Raw genomic sequence first — 24398 nt, 5'->3', positions numbered from 1 at the left:
GACTGATAGATGTGTACGCTCATTTGGAACGCGGCTTGTGAGATATCTCTCGGACGTCTGAGTGCTCAAGGTTACATCCGCAACTTACGTCCGACAGTTTCCACAGTTCAGTGAACTATGTATTATCCAGATAGCTATAAGTCGCAACTTCAGCCGCGTCCTATAATTTGTTTCCGCCTTTATGTCTTTATATGAAGGGGTGTTATTTTGACGCCAGTTTAGGAGATCTGCATCTCTATGGTCTACATTCTACAACTCAATGTCGGTGTATAATTTCCTGATAGCTATTGTCAATTAGCTGTAGTGACTGAACTGCGTCGGCCTCATTTCCGTTTCCAAAGTGCTATTAAATTTTCACGAAATGTTTGTGCGGAATAATAAAATCTGGTTAAATTAAATTCGAAGTCCTGACTGACTGACTGACTTATACAAGGTGTAACCAGAACGCTAGCAAAAACGAAGACAGGTGATAGTAGGTACTGATGGTTACCTGAGAGTTCTTCATAATGTTCTCAAAGGTTCGCACCGCTTCGCTTTGATTGACCAGATTTCTGAGATCATAGAAAGTCAAAATGCTAGTTCTTATAACTTTGATAATTTAATGAGACCTTTGGGGGTCGCTATGCCTCCACTAATGAACCGCAGGTTTTTGTCACCTGTGTGGGAGGTCTGCCATCTAATCGTAAAATTTAATGAGGGTTTGGAACTTCAAGTTTATTAATATTAATGGGGGTTAGTTTTCAACAAAATTGTTATAATTACATTGACTTCAAAGAGATTAAAATAATTATAATTTAATATCTTTGATTTACTCTCAGTAAGTAAAAGTGGTGATAGCCTACTGCCCAGTGGTTAAGACGTCAGCCTCCTAATTAGGAGTCAGGGGTTCGATCCCGGGCACTCTAACTTTTCAGAGTTTTTTTTAAAAATAGAGATAGCGAGAAAACAAGCAGGCGGGTCACCTGATGTTAAGTGATTACCGCCGCCCATGAACATTTGCAGCACCAGAGGAACTGTCAATGCGTTGCCGGCCTTTTAGGAATTTGTTGGTCCGCCCCTTGAATAACCCCATGTTGTAATCTAGTGGGAACACCACCGATAGAGTTGGTTCCACAGTTTGCATGTGCGTGCAGTTATGTGCATTTTAAGCAATAATTAAAATCATTTGCTTTAACGGTGAAGGAAAACATCGTGAGGAAACCTATATGCTTGAGCGTTCTCCATATTTTTCTCAAAGGTATGTGAAGCCACTCAATTTGTACTTGGCCTAAGCCATTCTCATTTGAGATTGGAGACCCGTACTCAGTAGTGAGCCGATGATGACGCGATGAGCATTTTATTAAAATTAACGGGTGATGAATAAAAACAAAAAGATGATGCAATCTTCTATGATTTGTATAATTTTCATTTATTTATATAATTTTATTTGGTTACATTCAAAACAACACGTCAAGTCTTCAAGAAACTTACATAGAAGGCTCATAGAACTACGAAAACTGTGGAGTACCTTTCATATAATTGACTACAATTTTTTCTTTTTTTATTAAATAGATAAAATGGTAATTAAAACACTTTAAAGATAGTTATATGTTATTATGTTTTTACAGACTTATAATTTCTGATCAAAAAGTTAATTTGGCACGATTTTATAAGTTTCTTTAAAAAAAACAAATTAAAATGATTTTCACAGTTTCATAGCTCTATGATTTAATATTAATAATAAGCATTTATTGACTTACAATGTTTACTACCTATACAACTACATTAACAATAATTTACAAAATTAAATAAAACAAATTGTAGCACTCATTTATTGATTAAAAAATTGTGTTAAAAACAGTTTCATTTTACTCTAAAAATATTAAGATTTTTTTTTTCAGTTGAAATACTGACAATATTAAACAAATACCAGAAAAATACAGACTAGAAACAGTGACTAGAATGAAAACTTACGTGGAATTATTTCCCCGCCAGAACGTAATAATTAATTAATTAATTATTTACCTATTAAGTACTAATATTAATTAAAAATATACATTATAGATACAATCATTCGCTAAATAGCCCAGGATAGTTACTGGACTTAGCATGAAGGAATGAATTTCAGGGATTTGTTCTTTAATAATAATAAAAGATTTCCGCACTTTTTTAATTCCAAGTCAGAACCAAACTTTCCTGGACTAAAATATATCCGCCATAGTTTAAACAAAAAAAAACCTAACTATCACATTTCAATTCTAGAACAACTAATGAACTGATAAAATATGTTTTATTAATTTGACTGACATTTAAATAAAAACCTACCTATAGAAATTTGAATATAAGTAAGATTGAAAAATAATCGATTACATATTTTAATTTGATTCTCGTATCCCACACAAGTTTTCACTTAAATTCCGTAATTAAATCTAAACATCGATATAGTTGTCATTTTCGTCATACGACATATCTACAGACCTTTTGCCTAGGCCGAAACTGAACCTGTGAAGATCCCTCTGGCGTTTTCCTAGGCCGAAATTGAATTTGCTCGCGAGACGTTTTCCAAGGCCGAAATTGTAGCTTTTAGCGCGTTTGCCGAGGCCGAAATTGTACAAGTGTGGTCGTTTGCCTAGGCCGAAATCGTAGGTCCTTGCGCGTTTTTCTTCAGCATCGTTGTCCGGAGATAATCTTTTGCCCAGGCCGAAACTGTAGGGCCGAGCTCGTTTCACCTCATATACTGTAAAAAAAAATATTACCTACTGTGAAATTTTTACTTTTTACAAAAAACAACAATTTTTATTTTATTTACATTTTTTTCAAAATATTACAAAAAACTTAAAGCCTTATCTTATTACTATACAAATCATGCCCGCGTGGAATTGTGCCAAGAATACTGGCTGCATATCCGCGCTGGACAGCCAGGCTGATCTGGTGCCCAAAAAATGAGCCAGCCCTTCTGTCACCAGTTACTTATATCGTAATCGTATGCCTATTACAGGTCGCCTTTTTCGACGACTAATTTACGAGCTTTAATTTTATGTAACAGTTAACCAATTTAAGTATTTTTAAAGCTTTGAAAATTGAAATAGCTAAGGAATTCTGGGAAAAGTTAAAAAAAAATATTAAGTAAGAGTCAAAATAATTATTATTCTAAAAATTTTAGGTCAAATAAGAGCTGCTCTATAAAACTTTGTTCTGTTAAATTTTCAGTGCCTTGTAACTAGGATTTTGTAAATCCGTTAACAAAGCATTTGCTATCTGCTGTTTTTTTTAAATAAAGAATATTAGCCATGTTAAGTGACTAATATTCCCCCTTTCCTCTCCAACTAAGCGTCAAGCTTGTGCTAGGAGTAGGTACGACAATAGTGCAACGGGCGGGGTTTGAACCGTCGACCTTTCGGTTTTCAGTCCACTCCTTTACCCGTTGAGCTATTGAGGGTCAATTGTTTGCACTGAACCTCCCTGGGCATTTGTGACGACCTCCCTGGCGCAGTGGTGAGCCTGTGGTCTTATTAGCAGGAGGTCCCGGGTTCGATTCCCAGCAGCAGCAGCAGGGGAAATTTGGAATTTAAAATTTCTAAATTTTCTCTGGTCTGGTGGGAGACTTCGGCCGTCCAGTGCCACGGCCAAAGACTAACACCAGACCCAGATCTACAAACTATAAACCAAATTGCCCCTGCCGGGGATTGAACCCGAGACCTTTCCCATCTAGCAGACCGCAACGCTGCAGTACCAGAAAGTCATCATAAGTTATTATAGACTTACCTATAAGAGGAGTAAGTATTAAATATTCACTTATTTATGAAAACATTTGGTCTGAGAGCCTTGCTACGGCGTAGCAAAAAACCGGTCAAGTGCGACTTGGACTTGCACACGAAGGGTTCCGTAACACGGAAGACCTCGTGACTTTGAAATAATCCATTCCCACATCTTATACACAGAAAAAACACATACACACACTCGGACTCACACATACACCCACACACATATATTAATCTATATATGTATACCTAATACCTTTATAAAATTCCTGAATGACTGACTGACTGACATATATATCAACGCACAGCCTAAACCGTTGGTCCTTAAGACATGAAATTTGGAGGGTCTATTCTTTGTAAAGAGTAGGTATCCACTACGAAAGGATTTTTCGAAATTCCACCCCTAAACGGGTTGAATGGGGGATGAAAGTTTGTATGAAAGTCCGTCATTTTTCAAGTTATTTGCATGAAAATTGGTATTTGGGTTTTCTGTCACAAATGAAGAAATACGTGTTTTAGGATTTTTGGAAAATTCACCCATAAGGGTGAAAACCCGTGGGCAGAAGCTAGTCTAACATAATATTCTTTGATTTTTAACATTGTTCTTTTCTAAGGTTCTTTTATTTTCTTTTGTAATTTCTCAATCTGGAGGTGGGCGTTAACAACTGTAACACAGTTTCTAACTAAAGTAGTTGTTACCGTTCTTTACTTTTAAGACAATCAATGTAAAGAGAAAAATACAGATTTTTCATTTTCATTTAGTAACTAGCTGACACGCCCCGGCTTCGCTCGGGTGGAGTTTAGAAAATTGAGGGGAAGGTTGAATTAAATTTTTTTCTCCGTAAGAACCATCCTCGTACTTCAAGGAATATTATAAAAAAAGAATTAGCGAAATCAATTCAGCGGGTCTCAAGATTTGCGATGAGCAACACATTTAGCATCACATGTCAGCATCCTTCGTGTACGGAACTCTTAAAACCTCTTGAGGTACTTACCTCAACGATATACAGTAATAAGATCATAAGATATAGTCATAACGTATGGACCTCGTTTCTAGTTCTAAGTACCTAAGCAATACAATATCCCTCTTGAGCGAAGTGCGGCCTCGGCAGCCAACCTCAAGGGAAACCAGAATATAGCTAACTAGCTAAACCACTATATAGCCCATTAAACAAACACCTTTTCGTTATAGGTGTCACCGACAGACCGACAGATGCATCCGACTATTCGTAAGCACTTGTAAATGTTTATACGAATAAAAAAGATTTTCATTTTCATTTTCATTTTCAGTCCTCTGTGCAGGGCCTGCATGGAGGTCGATGAAACACCGACGCACGTAGGGTTGCCAGGCGTCTGGATAAAGCTGGACATAGGTAGGCTTTTTGATTGTCCGGCCAAAATAAACGATGTCCGGCTTGTCCGGCTTTTTTTAAGGTTTTTTTTTACATTTCGCAAACGAGCGTGGCCGAGCACAGGCGAGTCGACTGTCGGTCGCTCCCGCAGACGGCAGTGCTGCCTGACAACAAGATTTAGGACAATAATAAAAAAAGCTTGATTTTACGTTGAATTTTTTTGTCGTACCTATTAATACTAAGATACAAAATCTGGTGTCCGGCCTTTCTACCCAAATGTCCGGCCAAACTGGCTGGTCTGTCCGGCTAGTAGGTTTGGAGACCTGGCAACCCTAGACGCACCTGCTCCTGGAGTGCACGGGCGTAGCAGATCAACGCGAACGCCATTTCTGTTCCCCGACCTCACTCCATGAAGCCCTCGGCAACCTGGGCGGTCTATTTGGCTTCTGGAGCGAGCTTGGATGGCTGGAGTGAAGACTTCGGCGGGGAGGGGCGATGCACGCACCACAGACGGAAACGTTTAAGTGCGAAAACCAGCCGAGAGCGAAGAAAGAAAAGAAGATACTTTAAAACTCATGGCCAGGTTCTACAAAGAGTAACAAGGCATAAAGTTAGACTGCTTGTACCCAGAATCAAACTAACTTTATATAGACAAAATGCATTTTGTATGGCGATTCAAATATTCAATAATCTACCAACGGCCATGAAAGAAATGACACTTCCTAAATTTAAACGGAAGCTACACGAGTGGTTATTATTTCATTGTTTTTACTCGGTTAATGACTTCTTAAACTTCAAAGAACGATAATTTGGCGGATAAAGTGTTTGTTGTTAACAATTACTAATCTAAGTACTATAACTAATAATAATTTTAATGACAGCATGTTGACATACTTTTTTCCACTTTTGATGTCTGTTTAAATAATATTTTATTAATTTTAACAATTGACATTTTGTAATCGCAATATTTTATTTTGTTTCGTACTCAATATTCTCCTTTAAATACTAATTATTGATGACTTATTTAAATTAGGTATATATTATTGACATTATTGTACTTAATAACATTGCACGCCATACTTGGTAATACACTGTTTCCAAAAAAATATTGTAACACCACTTCACGTGTATTTTTTGCAATAAAAAATTATGAATTATGAATTATGAATAGCTAACTAGTTTATGCCCGCGACTTCGTCCGCATGGACTGCACAAATTGCAAAACCCTAATTTACCCCCTTTAAGGGTTGAATTTTCAGGTCGGGGGTTCGATCCCGGGCACGCACCTCTAACTTTTCGGAGTAACTTATATGCGTTTTATTAAGTAATTAAATATCACTTGATTTAACGGTGAAGGAATACATAGTGAGAAAACCTGCTTGCCTGAGAGTTTTCCACAATGTTCTCAAAGGTGTGTTAAGTCGAGCAATCCGCACTTGACCAACGTGGTGGACTATGGCGAAACCCTTCTCATAATGAGAGGAGACCCGTGCTCTGTAGTGAGTCGGCTATGGTTTGATCATGATTACTACTAGACCAATGAGGCATATCTTTTACCTGGCGTATCATCGTACTGTTCGAAAACGTCGTAAGTCCCCTGTTCCACTTCGTTGGGAAAGTCTTCCACTTGCTCCTCGTCTACTGACCGCTTCCCCAGACCGAAGGAGTACGGACGTGATCTGGAATAGAATAGAAGTTTATTGAATTTGGTCAACGTCAGTTAACTTATCGAGCATCTTCTACTCTCTAGTGTGTTACATATTGAAAACCGGCCAAATGCGAGTAACACTCGCGCATCGAGGGTTCCGTACTACAGTTGTATTTTTTCGACATTTTGCACGATGATTCAAAAACTATGATGCATTAAAAAGAAATATGTTTTAGAATGCACAGGTGAAGCCCTTTCATATGATACCCCACTTGATATAGTTATCTTACTTCGAAAATTGAAAATACTAATTACCTATTAGTTCAGGTTAATTTTTTTTGTGTGATGTAACAGTTCACGGTTTTCAGATTTTTCCCCTTATGTTTGCTATAATACCTACCTACCTGCCAAACTTCATAGTATTAAGTCAACGGGAAGGACCCTCTGTCAAGGTTTCTTGACAGACTGACAGATAGGCAGACAGATAGAAAGATAGACAGACAGCACATAGACAGACAGACAAAGTCAAAGTCAAATGATTTATTCAAAATAGGTAATAAATTACTCGTATTGATAGTCTGGTATGGTGTTACATTTGTAAGATATAGTGGTGATAATTATTACGCAAACTTAAAACTAAAGCTACGAGGGTTCCAAACGCGCCCAGGTCTGAGAAGAGCCCACAACAAACTCAGCCGGGTATTCTTTTTATTATCAGACAAACAACAAAGTGATCCTATAAGGGTTCCGTTTTTCCTTTTGAGGTACGGAACCTTAAAACTGGAAACTTTGTAAAAGGGAGGGAATTCAGAAGCCAGGTAGAATTCTACAAAATGTTATCTATAAATACTGGAACTTTTTCTTTTTTCTTACAATTTTCGGTCTGTACATAAAGAAGTACAAAGACCTACCTAATATGTAAAACTTTGAGATTTCGAGGATTTTTTGATAATTTTTATAGGGCCACATTAAACAGTTTCTTGGAAATTAGCCCAATCGTATCTTGTGTGTATAAGTTTTGCGATTTTTGACAATATGGTACAAGTACTCTAGATACAATAAATGTGTTTTAGTCACAAGTGAACGAGTTGTGACCCAACCAGAAAAGCTTCATCATTAAAACTAGCTTATGTTAGCGACTTCGTCCGCGTGGACTACACAAATTTCAAACCCCTATTTCACCCTGAATGAATTTTCAAAAATCCTTTCTTAGCGGATGCCTACGTCATAATAGCTATCTGCATGCCAAATTTTATTTATTTATTTATTAAAAAAAATTCAGCCCGATCCGTCCAGTAATTTGAGCTGTGCGTTGATAGATCAGTCAGTCAGTCAGTCAGTCACCTTTTCCTTTTATATATTTAGATTATGCAAGCAAAAAAAAAAACGACTAAACAGGGCTCATTTTATAACAATTTCCTTACCTTTTCCCTAACCCAAAGTTATATACAGGCAGCCTCTTGTATTCTGACACGTAACTGTAGGCTCGCTTGCCCAATCCAAAGTCATAGTGTGGAGACCTCTTCTCCATCTGAACCACATGGTCTGGCACCGGCTCCTGTAGGGTCTCTTGCGAGCGGTCGTGGGTGAGCTGGTCAGTCTGGGTGGTTTCCGGAACGCCTACAGCCGCGCCGATGACTAGGATGATGATTGCAGATGTGCAGAGCATTCTGGAACAATATGGAAATTGTTGAAACATTAAAAAAACCACCCAAGTGCGAGTCAGACTCGCGCACCGAGGGTTCCGTACTCGGGTATTTTTTTGCATTTTGCACGATAAACCAAAAACTATTATGCATAAATGTGTCTGGTGGGAGGCTTCGGCCGTGGCTAGTTACCACCCTACCGGCAATGCCGTGCCGCCAAGCGATTTAGCGTTCCGGTACGATGCCGTGTAGAAACCAAAGGGGTATGGGTTTAATAAAAACTGCCATACCCCTTCCAGGTTAGCCCGCTATCATCTTAGACTGCATCATCACTTACCACTAGGTGAGATTGCAGTCAAGGGCTAACTTGTATCTGAATAAAAAAAAAAAAAAAAAAAAATGAAAATCTGTTGCAATCTGGATGCACAGTTGAAGCCCTTTCATAAAAAAAAATTCCGACGAATTGAGAACCTCCTCCTTTTTTTGAAGTCGGTTAATGATACCCCACTTGATATAGTTATCTTACTTCGCATGATTCTAGGTCAACGGGAAGTACCCTGTAGGTTTCTTGACAGACCGACAGACAGACAACAAAGTGATCCTATAAGGGTTCTGTTTTTCCTTTTGAGGTAACCCTAAAAACCGGCCATGTGGGAAAGACTCCCGCACCGAGGGTTCCGTAAATATTCGTTAGATAAACAAAAGTTAGGTGTGCGTGTCTGGCATCGAACCCCGGACCCTAGAAATACGAGGCGGACGTCTTAACCACTAGCCTAATGAGTAAAATCTAGAAATTACAGTATCTCTCGGACCCTTAGCTGTATTAAACAGATCATAAGTCAACCATGAACTAATAAGCTTAGCCCGGCTTTGCTTCCCGACGGTATAACAATATGCACTCGGCGGGCGGCCTTAGGACGGGTTTATTACTTTCGGATGGGTTTATTAAAGCTGAGGCCTGCGCGTTAAATATTTTGAACGTTATTACATCATGTATCAAAGTAATGAAACATCGATCTGTCTGTCACTAGGGCTACCAGGCCCTGGAATACAAAAGTCGGTCTCTTCTCTGCTCTATGTGGCCAGACATTCTTGTCCGACGAACGCCGACGATTAGCGAGAAACGAATTGAGCTGAAAACTAGAAACTACTTACCGAGTGTTGAATAGTTGAGACAGTCTTGTCGCTGAGTTATGAGCGACTAGCGAGCGATTAATCTCCCTTATACATAAATCTAAATCTAAATATATAAAAGGAAAAGGTGACTGACTGACTGGATCGGGCTGAAATTTGGCATGCAGATAGCTATTATGACGCAGACATCCGCTAAGAAAGGGTTTTTGAAAATTCAACCCCTAAAGGGGTGAAATAGGGGTTTGAAATTGATGTAGTCCGCGCGGACGAAACCGCGAGCATAAGCTAGTCTGAATAAAAACTTAACTAGTATGAATCAAATCTTAGATTTTTGGCTAAGTACGAATATTTATTTTGCAACACTAAGGCTGAGATCGCACTTTGACTTTGCTCAGACTAAGATTGTGTTAAAACGAGACAGATTTATGTGAGAGATAGAGCTCTGTCTCGTTTTAACTCTCTCTAAGCTAAGTCAGATTGCGCTTTAAGATCTCACCCTAAGCTCGCTAACCACCCACAGTCTTTAGAATTTTGAAATAACTTTTCGTCTCCCTAAAGTTAACTTGCAGTTTCATATTTAGCACTATTTTTATATGCTTTTACCAAAATAGATCCTATTTTAAACTGTCTAAAGGCGAATTTCCTTCGTACGTAGAGACTTCCTTTTAGAGTACAGTCGAAAGAATGCAAGGCTGATTTAAAATTCAATCGTATGGTTTTCTAAGGGAAACTGGCGACATAAAGTATTTCTTAACAGTTAGGAATCTTGCTTCTTTTAGCGTTTGTATTGCATATTGCGGCTATCGTGTGTAACCGGGTACCTAAGTATAAACGGATTTAACATTTTTTTTAAATATTAGCCATGTTAATCATGACTAATATTCCCCCTTTCCCCTCCAAATAAGCGTAAAGCTTTTGCTAGGAGCAGATGCACAAAACAAATAGTGTAACGGGTGGTGTTTAGTTAGTTGGAGAGGAAAGGGGAATATAAATCATTTAACATGGCTAATATTCTTTAAAAAAATACTTACATAAAACTCTGAAAAATGAAAATCAAAAAGTTCCCACGGGATTTTTGTTTCATAATTCAGTCCAGTTTTAGTTTTATAACTTTTTATTGTTGTTTAGAATGAAAAAATAATGAGATTTTTGTATGAGTAGCTTCAAAAACTTAATATTGTCCGCATAGATATAAATGATCCACTAGATGAGGCGCGCCACATAACAACATGTGATCTGGTGAACAGGTGATATCCCACCAGTGATGATGAGTCTAAGATATAAGCGGGCTAATTTGGAAAGGGTATGCCAGTTTTTATTATAACCATATCCCTTTTCGGTTTCTATACGACTTGGTACCGGAACGCTAAGTCGTTAGGCGGATGTGGAACATTCGCATTAACTCAGACATCCGCATCAATAAATGCGGAGTTATTACGGATGCGTATTCATATTTGCAACAAGTAATGACCTGCAAAGAAAGTGGGCGGAGCCAGAGTGCCTCACACGTGTTTACTAGTTGATGTCTTCCTTTGCTAACTAACCAATCAAAAAGTGTACAATGGTACCCAACACAGGTGTTTCGGATATTCGCATCCTGAAGGTGATAGCAGACAGACAGGACAGCGCTCTCAAAGCGCACTGGATGTCTGCATTAGTTAATAAGTATATTAATTATATTAACTAACATAGAATAAGTTTGTTACTAACATACATTATATTATAATATAGTAACTAACATAGGTTAAGATGGTTACTAACATAATATTGTGGGCCATTATTGTCTGATAAAATAAAGATTATTTATTTATTTATTATTAATTCGGAGATTCCCATCCGCATCCGCATCAGTGGATGTAAACTTCTAATAATCGAAATAAAATAACCATTGGTTAATAGGTACTAATTAAAATTAAAAATTGACTAAAACAATAAAACTAAAACCTTAAAAAATATAAAATTATAACTAAAATATATAATTAAAAGGAGTCCCTTTAGGCAAGGTTCCGAAGATACTGGCAGCGTTTCCCCTTTGAATAGCTAGGCTAATTCTTTGTCCGAGGTAGCTGCCAGCTCTTCGGTCTCCTGTGATGTCGACATCTACATCTACATTTGCATTTGCGGATGTCAAAATATTGGCATCCGCAACAAATCTGCTATGAAGTGGCGCATCTAGCGGAACTTTGTATCGCAGATTGTCCGCCCTTGCGACGTAGTAGGGAAGCTCTCAGGCGAAATATCGCGTAATAAGATCTCCCGGATGTCAGCCGCACAGCTTTTATAATGTCATCTCAAAATTTAAACGTGACCCATAACTTTCATCTCGGTAACTTTACGCTGTAAAACCAAAATTGAACGATAAGGAATCACAAGCTATGGACGAAGTTTCCATTTTTTTTTAAATAAATTTATTATAAAAGTTATGTTAAATAATCACTGGATTTTAGAGTAACTCCCGAGCGTAGCGAGCGTGTTGCATCTATAATCCTGAGTGAAGCACGGGGTTTAGGGGCGCCCAAGACTAAGGCAGTTTTGCCCCCAAATTCAATACTCTACTTTTCACACCTCGCAAGACAATAAAATAAGGAGCAAATCGTTTATCTAAATATATAAAAGGAAAAGGTGAATGACTGACTGAGTGATTGACTGACTGACTGATCTATCAACGCACACCTCAAACTGAACGGATCGGGTTGAAAATTTGCATGCAGATAGCTATTATAACGTAGGCATCCGCTAAGAAAGGATTTTTGAAAATTCAACCCCTAAGGGGGTAAAATAGGGGTTTGAAATATGTGTAGTCCACGCGGACGAAGTCGCGAGCATAAGCTAGTTTCAAATAAATAAAAAAATTGAAAATTCATCTCCTAAGTGCGTAAAATAGGGGTTTGAAATTTGTGTAGTCCACGCGGACGAAGTCGCGAGAATAAGCTAGTATCGGAATAAAAAAAACTGCAGCTGGGCTAAAAATAAACAATGGGTATCTCTGGGTAGGTAGGCTCTGTTCACACAGTCACTTTCAAATATTTACAAGTGACCTTTGCCTAGCACGTAGTACGGTAGGACACGTCGTTTGATGCGGTCACGGGTCACGGGTCACGGGTCAGCGGGTGTTGGCACTTGGCAGCTTTAGGACGCTTTGCCTTTGGCCATTGTATAGTTATTAGCGTACCTTGTTTGTAACTTTAAACCAATGTATAATAAATGATGTCCAATCACATAAATACTAATTTTATATTGTCATGATTTTCAAATAATAATTTATCGTTTGAGTCAAATCACATACTTTTTACAACTGCATTAAGATTTAGGAATAATCTCATTGGATGAAATTTCTAAGAGGCTGTTATTGGTGGGTTGTTTTCGATTCAGACCAATGGTATACACTTTGCATTTTTCTGTGGAATGAATGAAAAAAAGAAACGTGACATTTGGTCGGCATAAATGGCGTTTTATAAAATTAATTCGTTTGGAGCTTTAGAGCGGGGAGGTAATCTCAAAAAGTGTGAAGTATTGTTGTAAGTGGTGATAAAGATGTAAAAGAAGTGTTTCATGTGTTTCAATGAGCATAAATGTGTTAAAGAAGTATTACATGGTGTTTCAATGAGTTACCTCATAAGTATTTACGAGTGTATTGAATTAAACATCTGATATCGACGTTGAGGAAGGCATATTCATTATAATATAGATCAAAATACAGGGTGTAACCAGAACGCTGACAAAAACGAAGACATGTACTGGCGATTACTGATATGATACCAAAAAAAAAAAACGCGAAAAAAATATTAAAAAATCCATTGAACACGGTAGGTACTATTGGCTACAATGCATTGTTGCAACAAGAGTAGCATAAATTCAGCCAATCACAACAATTGAGATTGTAATAATGATTGATGCAGGTTTTCCGGAATCGACCAGCCTCTTCGCAACATGACAGCTATCAACAGGTAATCAGGAAATATATCAATCACGACCGTTCCGTCCCAGTGAGCCTATCGTATTCGATAGCTGTTAATGGTTATCGCATAGATACTACATAGCTAATCTACTAATCTACTATTGCTTCGAGTGTACATGCTACGGCTTTTAAGTACCCTTGTTTTTTTATCCGTGTTCAATTACACGGATAAAAAAACAAGAAAAATAAATTATAAAATGTACGAGTACATTGGAACATTTTATAATTCCGTGCCATGGCAGAGCACGTGAAGCCATCGGTCCCGGTTATTATCACTAGCATCCTGATAATACAGACAGACAGGCACACTTCCGCATTTATAATATTACAATTATGCCAGAACGCTAGCAAAAACTTAGCGTTATTCTTATACTACCTAAACACAATCCAATACCAATAACCAATTTGCCTCGTTTTGCAGTTTTATTGATTTAGTATTTTTCAAACCCGCAATGTATAGCGTGCAAAACTCGGGTCAATGCAACGCCTACGACGCGGCATTAGGTAGTAGGTACGCTATGATTTTAATCCGTGTAGTTCCCAATTTACATTCTAAACTTTTTTTACGTATTTTGATAATAATATTTATATTTACACGGAATACATAACTATGAAATACGTTTATAAAAATAGCCTCTACATTTTTTCTCTCAGGCTACTGTGAGTGCGAAATTTTTGTTCATACATGACTTACATATTCATGTAGATACCTACTCTATCAAAAACATAAAAGTATCAGAAACATGAAAACTTTTGTAAGTATATTCATTCTAAGTATATTTTAGCAAGAAAATTAAAAATGTTCTCAGAGCTTGAGCACAAAAGGATGTTCCAGTTTGAGTTGAACGGATGTGATGAAGTGCATAATGAATTAAATAAGCACAAAAGAGATAAAAATAGGGGAAATAAGGGCCTGAATGATGAAGTTAACATGATAAAGCTCTAAAAGAAAATATTATTGTGTTATTTGGGGAAACAGGAAAATGTGCGACTTTAAATAAAACACGCATTTTTAGACTTCTGTAATCTGTACCCGAAGGGTGGCCAAGGGACCCTATTACATAGCCTCCGTTGTCCGTCTGTCTGTCAGCGGGCTGTATCTCATGAACTGTAACAGGTATTATGTAGGGAGTTGACATTTTCACAGAGTGTGTATTTCCATTTCCGCAATTCATTTATTAACATACTAGCTTATGCTCACGACTTCGTCCGCGTGGACTACACCAACCCCCTATTTCACCCCCTTAGGGGTTAAATTTTCAAAAATCCTTTCTTAGCGGATGCCTTCGTTTATAACGGGATTTTTTGTGTAGCGGTAGTTTGTGGGACTACAATTCATTATTAAAGAGAATAATTAGAAAAAAATCAGGATTTATAATTATTTTTTAAATACCTAATTAATTAATGATCTCACTTGGCGTAAACGACAAATATTTTTCAATTTCTTAAAAACATTTTCCTGCAGAAATTACTTACTCAATTTTTGTGTTACAAAATTGAATGAATGTCGTTTACGGATTGCGACGTCAGTATTCACCTTCCGAACAGATTTTTTTTAAATAAGTCCCTTTTTTATGCATTCCAGCCCCATAAGCTACCTATACAAAAAATCACTTCATTTTATTACTACAGTCCAAGACCCTATTATTATTTGATCCCATGGCTGCTAAGATTGCTTCTCTCTATGGGTACTCTACACTAAATAAATCTATTTTTCTCACACTTTAAGCTTGGATTACCTACTTAATTAATTTTGAGCGCTAAAACATTATCCTGGTATCGAGAGTATCTGCCCGCCCTGCCCTATCACAGATCTCGCATCACCCTCGACCTAGCGCCGCGCGCCGTGGGACGCTTGCGTTCATTTTGCAGACATTTTCATTTTAACGCACAAATTGCTTTTATTAAGCCAAATGTCAACATTGATTGATTAATTTTGATCTCCTTTTAAAAATGGCTCGTGAAAATTGTTCTTGTTTATTATAACGCGTAAAATTTATCTCCTCACGCGCCATTTCAACTTTTTGTGTCAAATTTTATGTCAAATGTTCGATTTTGGTCCTGCTTAGACCTGGGCGCGTTTGGAACCCTCGTAGCTTCAGTTTTTAAGTTCGCGTAAAAATTATCACCACTTATATCATCTTACAAATGCAACAACGGACTTTCAAGTGTCATTTATTACCTATTTTGAATAAATTATTTGAATTTGAATTTGTATATAGTATTTGGATAGAGTATAGTAATATGGGTCCTATGGCACTTTTCGGGTACGGAACCCTAAAAAAAAATTTGCGTTTTGCAGTCTATGAAAGCTCGCAAACCTCGGCCGAGTTTGGCATTTTTATTTAGTTTCGAACTCCCCATATTTTTCGGACGTCCGGATTTTACCCTAAATCCTTTCTGGGAATGTCAAATAACTGGTTCGGCTTTACGGGTTGCTTTTGACGTTTTATGAGTTACCGACATTGTTAAATACTCCCTTACAGCTACATACAGGTGATTTTCTTCAAAAATAATGAGACAGCGGCGCCTTCGTCAGATTGATGTTATCAGAACGATTGCAAACTAAGTACATATTATCTAAATACGCACGTATATCTAAATACATATATAAAAGCAAAAGGTGACTGATAGACTGACTGACTGACTGATCTATGTTTCTCTGGCGTAATTATCACCACTTATATCATCTTACAAATGCAACAACGGACTTTCAAGTGTCATTTATTACCTATTTTGAATAAATTATTTGAATTTGAATTTGTATATAGTATTTGGATAGAGTATAGTAATATGGGTCCTATGGCACTTTTCGGGTACGGAACCCTAAAAAAAAATTTGCGTTTTGCAGTCTATGAAAGCTCGCAAACCTCGGCCGAGTTTGGCATTTTTATTTAGTTTCGAACTCCCCATATTTTTCGGACGTCCGGATTTTACCCTAAATCCTTTCTGGGAATGTCAAATAACTGGTTCGGCTTTACGGGTTGCTTTTGACGTTTTATGAGTTACCGACATTGTTAAATACTCCCTTACAGCTACATACAGGTGATTTTCTTCAAAAATAATGAGACAGCGGCGCCTTCGTCAGATTGATGTTATCAGAACGATTGCAAACTAAGTACATATTATCTAAATACGCACGTATATCTAAATACATATATAAAAGCAAAAGGTGACTGATAGACTGACTGACTGACTGATCTATGTTTCTCTGGCGTAAATGAAGCCTATTGTCGTTTCAACGCTGAAGCACAACCAAAGGTCACGAACAATTTTGAAAGACTGTTTTGTAAACATTGGGTGGAGGTCAACGAACTAAAATTTTAATCAAAATCGACCTTTACACCAACTCGGCATTTAAGAGCGATGGTTACATGTATGAGTCAGCATATTTAACCGCGAAATTTAATATTTTGCGGTAATTGCAAGTGTGGTAGGTAAATGTCGAGCGTTGCCTATTAGGACCTTATTGCTGTTAGCAGTGTTCGTTGACCTTAGGTTTTCTATCGCTCTATTTCTATTAAGATGATGATGATCAATCATCTAAATAAATAAAAGGAAAAGGTGGCTGACTGATCTATCAATGCACAGCCAAACTACTGGACTGAAACTTGGGCCGAAATTTGGCATAATAGCTATAATGACGCAGGGATCCGCTAAAAAAGGATTTTCAAAAATTCTAACAACATCACATCTACATATTTTTCTATAAAACTTTAGTCAAAAATACTCATTTACTTCATATTCGTGCAAATCTGGGAAAATTTAGAAAATTATCTTTCAGGAACAAATATATATATAATAAAAATATCCTCAACTATAGGAACTGACTTTATTCCATTTAGACAATACTTAATAAACTTCAATCTTAGTTCTAAACTATTAACTTCTTCAAGACATAATTATAATTTCTAATTTTCCCTGCTTCAAATCAATAGCTCCGGCTCTTATGGCCGCCATTTTTACATCTCCTCGTAATTCTTTTTTTAAATTCAACTGTAGGCAAAGCAATGTCGCTAACATATATGAAGTAAATGAGTATTTTTGACCAAAGTTTTTATGGAAAAACATGTAGATGCGTAAATGTTATGCCCGCAATACTCATTACCATAAGCCTTCGATGTATGATTAGTCCACTATTTTCGAAAAACTAAGTAAAATTTGAATTTTCGCGGCCGGGTGTATCAAACCACCTTAATTTAATTTTATTTTATTTATTAGGAACACACACAATACATTAATTTAACACAAACTACGACACTTATAGACAAACACAGGCTGATAAATCTATATATATAAAAGGAAAAGGTGACTGACTGACTGACTGACTGAATGACTGACTGACTGACTGACTGATCTATCAACGCACAGCTCAAACTCCTGGACGGATCGGGCTGAAATTTGGCATGCAGATAGCTATTATGTCGTAGGCATCCGCTAAGAAAGGATTTTTGAAAATTCAACCCCTAAGGGGGTGAAATAGGGGTTTGAAATTTGTGAAGTCCACGCGGACGAAGTCGCGAGCGTAAGCTAGTGTATCTATTAAATGTGTACACAGCATTTGCAAAATATCTAGACAAATAAAAAGAACTTAACTAACTACTTAACTAAACAATTAATAATTAAGTTACTTAGGAGATGAACCCACCGTAAAATGATAAGAGCTTTTTTTTGAATGCAGTAGCTGAGTCATGAAATATGTCGATGCCAGGTATCTTTTTGATAGTTCGTTAAATTTTGTACACGTATAATTGGGGCTTGATTTCCTAGATGAGATTTGGTGAAAGGTATATGGAAGATTTTTGGGGATATAAAACTGCGGGAGTATCTATGTGGAACAGATAAGGATATTCCATTGAGAAGGTTACTACATTTAACTTTATTTCGTAAAATTTTATATATATATATAATTAATTAATTTTAAATCGCACTTCAAACCTAGAGACGTAGGTGGTAACTGGTAAGTACGAGAGTAAGTGACCCTTAATCTGGGACACAGATAAGGCACGCTTGCAATTACGATCATTGAAAAGGAACCCGGTTTTACACCCTCCGATACTAATTAACAATAAATTAGTTACAAGTAAATAATTGGCTTTTGTTCTAGAATCCATATATTAAAAACTAGATGCCAACGACTTCGTCCGCGTGGATTTAGGTTTTTTGAAAATCCCGTGGGAACTTTTTGGCTTTCCGGGTTTTTTTTTTTTTAATTTATTTATTCATAATAATTTTACAAAGTTTCCTACATATCTATCTCGCCAAACTGGTGGGCCAGTTTGTTGGCGAGGTGGCGCTCTTAATACTATGTACATAACTTACTAGTATATTTCCTTAACGCTATTCATACACCTATATCTATTCTTATAATAAAAACTGTACTACATACTAATTTAAACCTACCTACTTCACTAAAAGAAAGTAGTAAAAGTAGCCTTCATTAAAAGTAGCCTTTGTCTTTCCCCGGGATGTAAGCTAACTCTGCGCCAAATTTTATCAAAATCGATTAAACTGGACTGGAATTACTGGACGGATCGGGCTGAAAGGCATGCAGATAGCTATTATGACGTAGGCATCCGCTAAGAAAGGATTTTTGAAAATGCTACCCCTAATGGGGTAAAATAGGGATTTGGTGTAGTCTACGCGGACGAAGTCGCGAGCATAAGCTAGTCTCATACTATATATGTATAGATATAGTTTTCATAAAGCGCACTGTATCTGAGAGATTGTTTTGATGTTTCCCTTTAATCGATCTTAGGTCTCAATGGCCACGATCCTAGAGCACAAAGTGGTCTTAGTAACAGCATAGTCCTGTTCAGTTTACAATACAGGCTTTTAACTAGATTTGAACTAGGGCTTATGGCTTAAGAGTTCCTAGAAATCCTAGATTTGATAGATTCTAATAGTGAGACATGGATACCTACACGCAGTGGCGTGCAGCTCATAGAAGCATAAACGCACTGCTTACCCTCATTTTAAGAAATCAATGCTTACTTTTTCATTATAACCTGCCGTAAAACAAGTTCATACCTAAATGCATACCCTGGCTTGAACTCCTGTCTATGTATGTATGTATATGCCAAATTTCAGCCTGATCCGTCCAGTCAACGCGCAGCTCAAACTACTGGACGGATCGGGCTGAAATTTGGCATGCAGATAGCTATTACGACGTAGGCATCCGCTAAGAAAGGATTTTTTGAAAATTCAATCCCTAAGGGGGTGAAATAGGGGTTTGAAATTTGTGTAGTCCACGCGGACGAAGTCGCGAGCATAAGCTAGTAAGTATAATATAATATAGTGAAGGCATCAACCCGTGTCAGGCGACGCCAGTGCTTTCCATTAGTATGCAAATTTGTGCGTCTTTGCCCTGTCTGTTGTATGTTACATTTCATTAGGATATAAATATAGAGTTTCATTAGCATATAGTTGCTACTATATTACGAAACTTCGTATACAAGAAACCACCTAGTTTCTAGTTAGTTCTTAAGCGCAACGCACACCAGCAGAGTAGCAACTTTCTTGATTGCTTACTGTTGTAAATAAAATTGTTGTTGTAAAAACGTTTAGTAAAGCACGTTATAGACGTGATTTTGGTATTAAGTAGTTAAAGACCTGGTGTCAATCACCAGGTCTTTAACTACTTAATACAAAAAATGGCAAAAAATGGCTAATAATAAAGGCTTTCTTTTATCCCGGGAAATCAAAGAGTTCCCACGGGATTTTTCAAAAACCTAAATCTACGCGCACGAAGTTGCGAGCATCAGCTAGTTGCAAATAAAACATCTGATTGACGCTAAATGTCATGCGTAAGTAGGCCACTCGGAGTCAATGCCGCGTCGTGGGCCGTGACCCGAATTTAAAACATGGGGCACTGACCCGAGTTTAAAGCATTACAGTCCCATGGGCAGTCGTGTTAAACTAAAAGTTGTAATAATACTATAGCTTATCGTTAGTTCCGATTTTCGCCACGCGCCAAAAGAGTCTTGTCATGCTTAATTGAGTCGATCTGCGAACCGCTCTATCATCGCAAGACGGAACTCTGCCAGATAAGAAATAATAAATATTTTTTATTCAAGTAAACTTTCACAAGTACTTTCGAATCGTAAGATGCAGCTACCACTGGTTCGGAATGCCTTTCCTACCGAGAAGAACCAGCAAGAAACTCGGTGGTTGCTCTTTTCAAATATTTGATATAAAATATTATGCCGTGTATAAAAAAGTATTTGCAGTCTTGTGCGTTGCTGGAATGAGCTGCAGGTCAAATCCACGCTCTTTTATTATTTAGATAATCTTCAATTTATTGTATACTAGCTTATGCTCGCGACTTCGTCCGCGTAGACTACACCAAATCCCTATTTTACCCCATTAGGGGTAGCATTTTCAAAAATCCTTTCTTAGCGGATGCCTACGTCATAATAGCTATCTGCATGCCTTTCAGCCCGATCCGTCCAGTAATTCCAGTCCAGTTTAATCGATTTTGATAAAATTTGGCGCAGAGTTAGCTTACATCCCGGGGAAAGACAAAGGCTACTTTTAATGAAGGCTACTTTTACTACTTTCTTTTAGTGAAGTAGGTAGGTTTAAATTAGTATGTAGTACAGTTTTTATTATAAAAATAGATATAGGTGTATGAATAGCGTTAAGGAAATATACTAGTAAGTTATGTACATAGTATTAAGAGCGCCACCTCGCCAACAAACTGGCCCACCAGTTTGGCGAGATAGATATGTAGGAAATTATTATGAATAAATAAATTAAAAAAAAAAAAACCCGGAAAGCCAAAAAGTTCCCACGGGATTTTCAAAAAACCTAAATCCACGCGGACGAAGTCGTTGGCATCTAGTTTTTAATATATGGATTCTAGAACAAAAGCCAATTATTTACTTGTAACTAATTTATTGTTAATTAGTATCGGAGGGTGTAAAACCGGGTTCCTTTTCAATGATCGTAATTGCAAGCGTGCCTTATCTGTGTCCCAGATTAAGGGTCACTTACTCTCGTACTTACCAGTTACCACCTACGTCTCTAGGTTTGAAGTGCGATTTAAAATTAATTAATTATATATATATATAAAATTTTACGAAATAAAGTTAAATGTAGTAACCTTCTCAATGGAATATCCTTATCTGTTCCACATAGATACTCCCGCAGTTTTATATCCCCAAAAATCTTCCATATACCTTTCACCAAATCTCATCTAGGAAATCAAGCCCCAATTATACGTGTACAAAATTTAACGAACTATCAAAAAAGATACCTGGCATCGACATATTTCATGACTCAGCTACTGCATTCAAAAAAAAGCTCTTATCATTTTACGGTGGGTTCATCTCCTAAGTAACTTAATTATTAATTGTTTAGTTAAGTAGTTAGTTAAGTTCTTTTTATTTGTCTAGATATTTTGCAAATGCTGTGTACACATTTAATAGATACACTAGCTTACGCTCGCGACTTCGTCCGCGTGGACTTCACAAATTTCAAACCCCTATTTCACCCCCTTAGGGGTTGAATTTTCAAAAATCCTTTCTTAGCGGATGCCTACGACATAATAGCTATCTGCATGCCAAATTTCAGCCCGATCCGTCCAGGAGTTTGAGCTGTGCGTTGATAGATCAGTCAGTCAGTCAGTCAGTCATTCAGTCAGTCAGTCAGTCAGTCAGTCACCTTTTCCTTTTATATATATAGACTAGCTTATGCTCGCGACTTCGTCCGCGTGGACTACACACATTTCAAACCCCTATTTCACCCCCTTAGGGGTTGAATTTTCCAAAATTCTTTCTTAGCGGACGCCTACGTCATAATAGCTATCTGCATGCCAAATTTCAGCCCGATCCGTCCAGTAGTTTAAGCTGTGCGTTGATAGATCAGTCAGTCAGTCAGTCAGTCACCTTTTCCTTTTATATAATACTAGCTTATGCTCGCGACTTCGTCCGCGTGGACTACAAAATTTCAAAACCCTATTTCACCCCCTTAGGAGTTGAATTTTCAAAAATCCTTTCTTAGCGGATGCCTACGTCATAATAGCTATCTGCATGCCAAATTTCAGCCCGATCCGTCCAGTAGTTTGAGCTGTGCGTTGATAGATCAGTCAGTCAGTCAGTCAGTCACCTTTCCCTTTTATATAATATTTAAGATTAAGATTTAAGATTTAAGATATATGTTTTTTTCAGGAGCATACTTTTAATAGATTTTTTAAACTTGTGTAAAGGTAAGACCAAAATAGTTTGCGAGATTTTATTATAAAAAGACACGACACGACCCTCAGCAGTGAAGAAATACGATGCAGTCAAGGCAACAAAAGAAACATAAACGTTCCTTTAAATAAACAGAAAATGTAGACAAAGTTGCTGGAGTTGTATACAATCACAGCGGAGAAGTCAACACGGCACTTAACAACTTAACAAAAACTTAACAAAATTAATTAACAACTAGCCAAGTTCAACACGCGGGGGAAATCTTTCGGACAACTTCGGACTTTTAAATTCCTAAGTTGTTGGTAGAAATTAGGGCTAATTTAATTAAGAAAAAACCAGTCAAGTGCGGGACGGACTCGCACACGAAGTGTTCCGTAGCATTGTACAAGATATTTAACACTTTTTTGTGCAACGCTGCAAGTTAATTATGGACAGCGCCATCTATGATGTGATTTAGTAAACTAATTACTTGTTAGTTGTTCGTGAACACATTCATGATTTTCGCATTTTTTTTTTTACTTGTGCTTGACGTGTGCTTAACATTGCTACCTCCCAAATTTCATGATTCTAGGTCAATGGAACCTACATATTTTTTTGACAGACAACGACAGACAGGCAGACAACTAAGTAATCCTATACGGGTCCATTTTTTTCCTTTTGAGTTACGGAACTCTAAAAAGTGCAAAAAATATTAATAGACAATAATTATATTATTATGATTCAGTCAAAATTATGTATGAAGTATAACTTCTTTCTATTATTTTTAAATTGATTAGTTTTACTTAATTGGTATTTTCTCACATTGTACGCGTAATATCAATTTCGTCGGAATGACAACATACGAACAAGTCAATTGCTCAAAAAGCTTTTAATAAAATTGTACGTGTAATCAAATAACGAATAACATGTGAAATCGTTGGTAAATCTCTTTTAATTTTCAAGATCGTTTCCAGTAAGTATGGTCGCAATCGATTCCACTCGACAGCCATTATTCGATTCCTTTTGTTAAATCGAGTCGAGTGCTCGCAAAGATATTAGACGATTCTTCATATTATTAAATATGAATCACTTGATCCAATACCAACTAAATAAATTTTTATTTGAATATTAAATTATAAGATGTTGCCAGCAAATTAAACCACGTGGAATTTTAAAAATCCCATGGAATCTCTTTGATTTTCGGGATAAAAAGTAACCTATGCCTGTTTTCGAAGTGCAACCTATCTTTATATCAAAAGTCAAAATCAGTTTCGCAGATGGGTCATGGAAATGCAACAGACATACACACTTTGGTATTTCTAATATTAGCATGAACTACTATGGTTGGATGTAGATTCGATCGTCTATATAGTTCGGATAATTATTATTATCCCCCTTTCTTCTTTCTTACAACAAAGGAGAGTAATAGGACGTTAATAAGCTGTTAATTTGTTTTATTTCTATTCTAAAGATATTCTAGTTTTACGATGTACTTTACGAAACATGTTACAACCATGTACGACTATTAGAATAGTACAATAAAAAGATTCCGTAACTCTGCTACGCAGTACGATTATGTGCTACGCAGGCTACGGGCTACAACTTCGTCGCCTACAAAGAATACAATTATGTTTTTAGAGTTCCATTTGTGGTTCCAGTATTACGTTGAACGATGACAAAAGTGAAGAAGACAATATGTTCTGCCGACTCCACGTAGCGTGGGATAAGGCAAGGAAGAAAAAGATAC

At 37.1% G+C, this 24398-nt stretch overlaps 1 protein-coding gene across 1 annotated transcript in view; it reads right to left on the bottom strand.

Annotated features, from left to right (window-relative positions):
• Positions 1–1372: 1372 nt before the first annotated feature.
• The window catches only part of AstA (allatostatin A), a 46145-nt gene continuing 23119 nt past the window's right edge, over positions 1373–24398 (bottom strand). The window contains exons 2-4 of the mRNA XM_034980627.2: positions 8165–8410; positions 6650–6771; positions 1373–2716 (exon numbers count right to left, since the gene is read on the bottom strand). Coding sequence (XP_034836518.1) covers positions 2409–2716; positions 6650–6771; positions 8165–8410 — 676 coding nt within the window. The 3' untranslated portion in view covers positions 1373–2408. The remainder of the gene's footprint in view (positions 2717–6649; positions 6772–8164; positions 8411–24398) is intronic.

Source organism: Maniola hyperantus, chromosome 22 (assembly GCF_902806685.2).
Source record: "Maniola hyperantus chromosome 22, iAphHyp1.2, whole genome shotgun sequence".
Classification (NCBI taxonomy): domain Eukaryota; kingdom Metazoa; phylum Arthropoda; class Insecta; order Lepidoptera; family Nymphalidae; genus Maniola; species Maniola hyperantus.
Note: the sequence above shows the minus strand (reverse complement) of the source record. Positions and strands in the feature narration are given on the sequence as shown.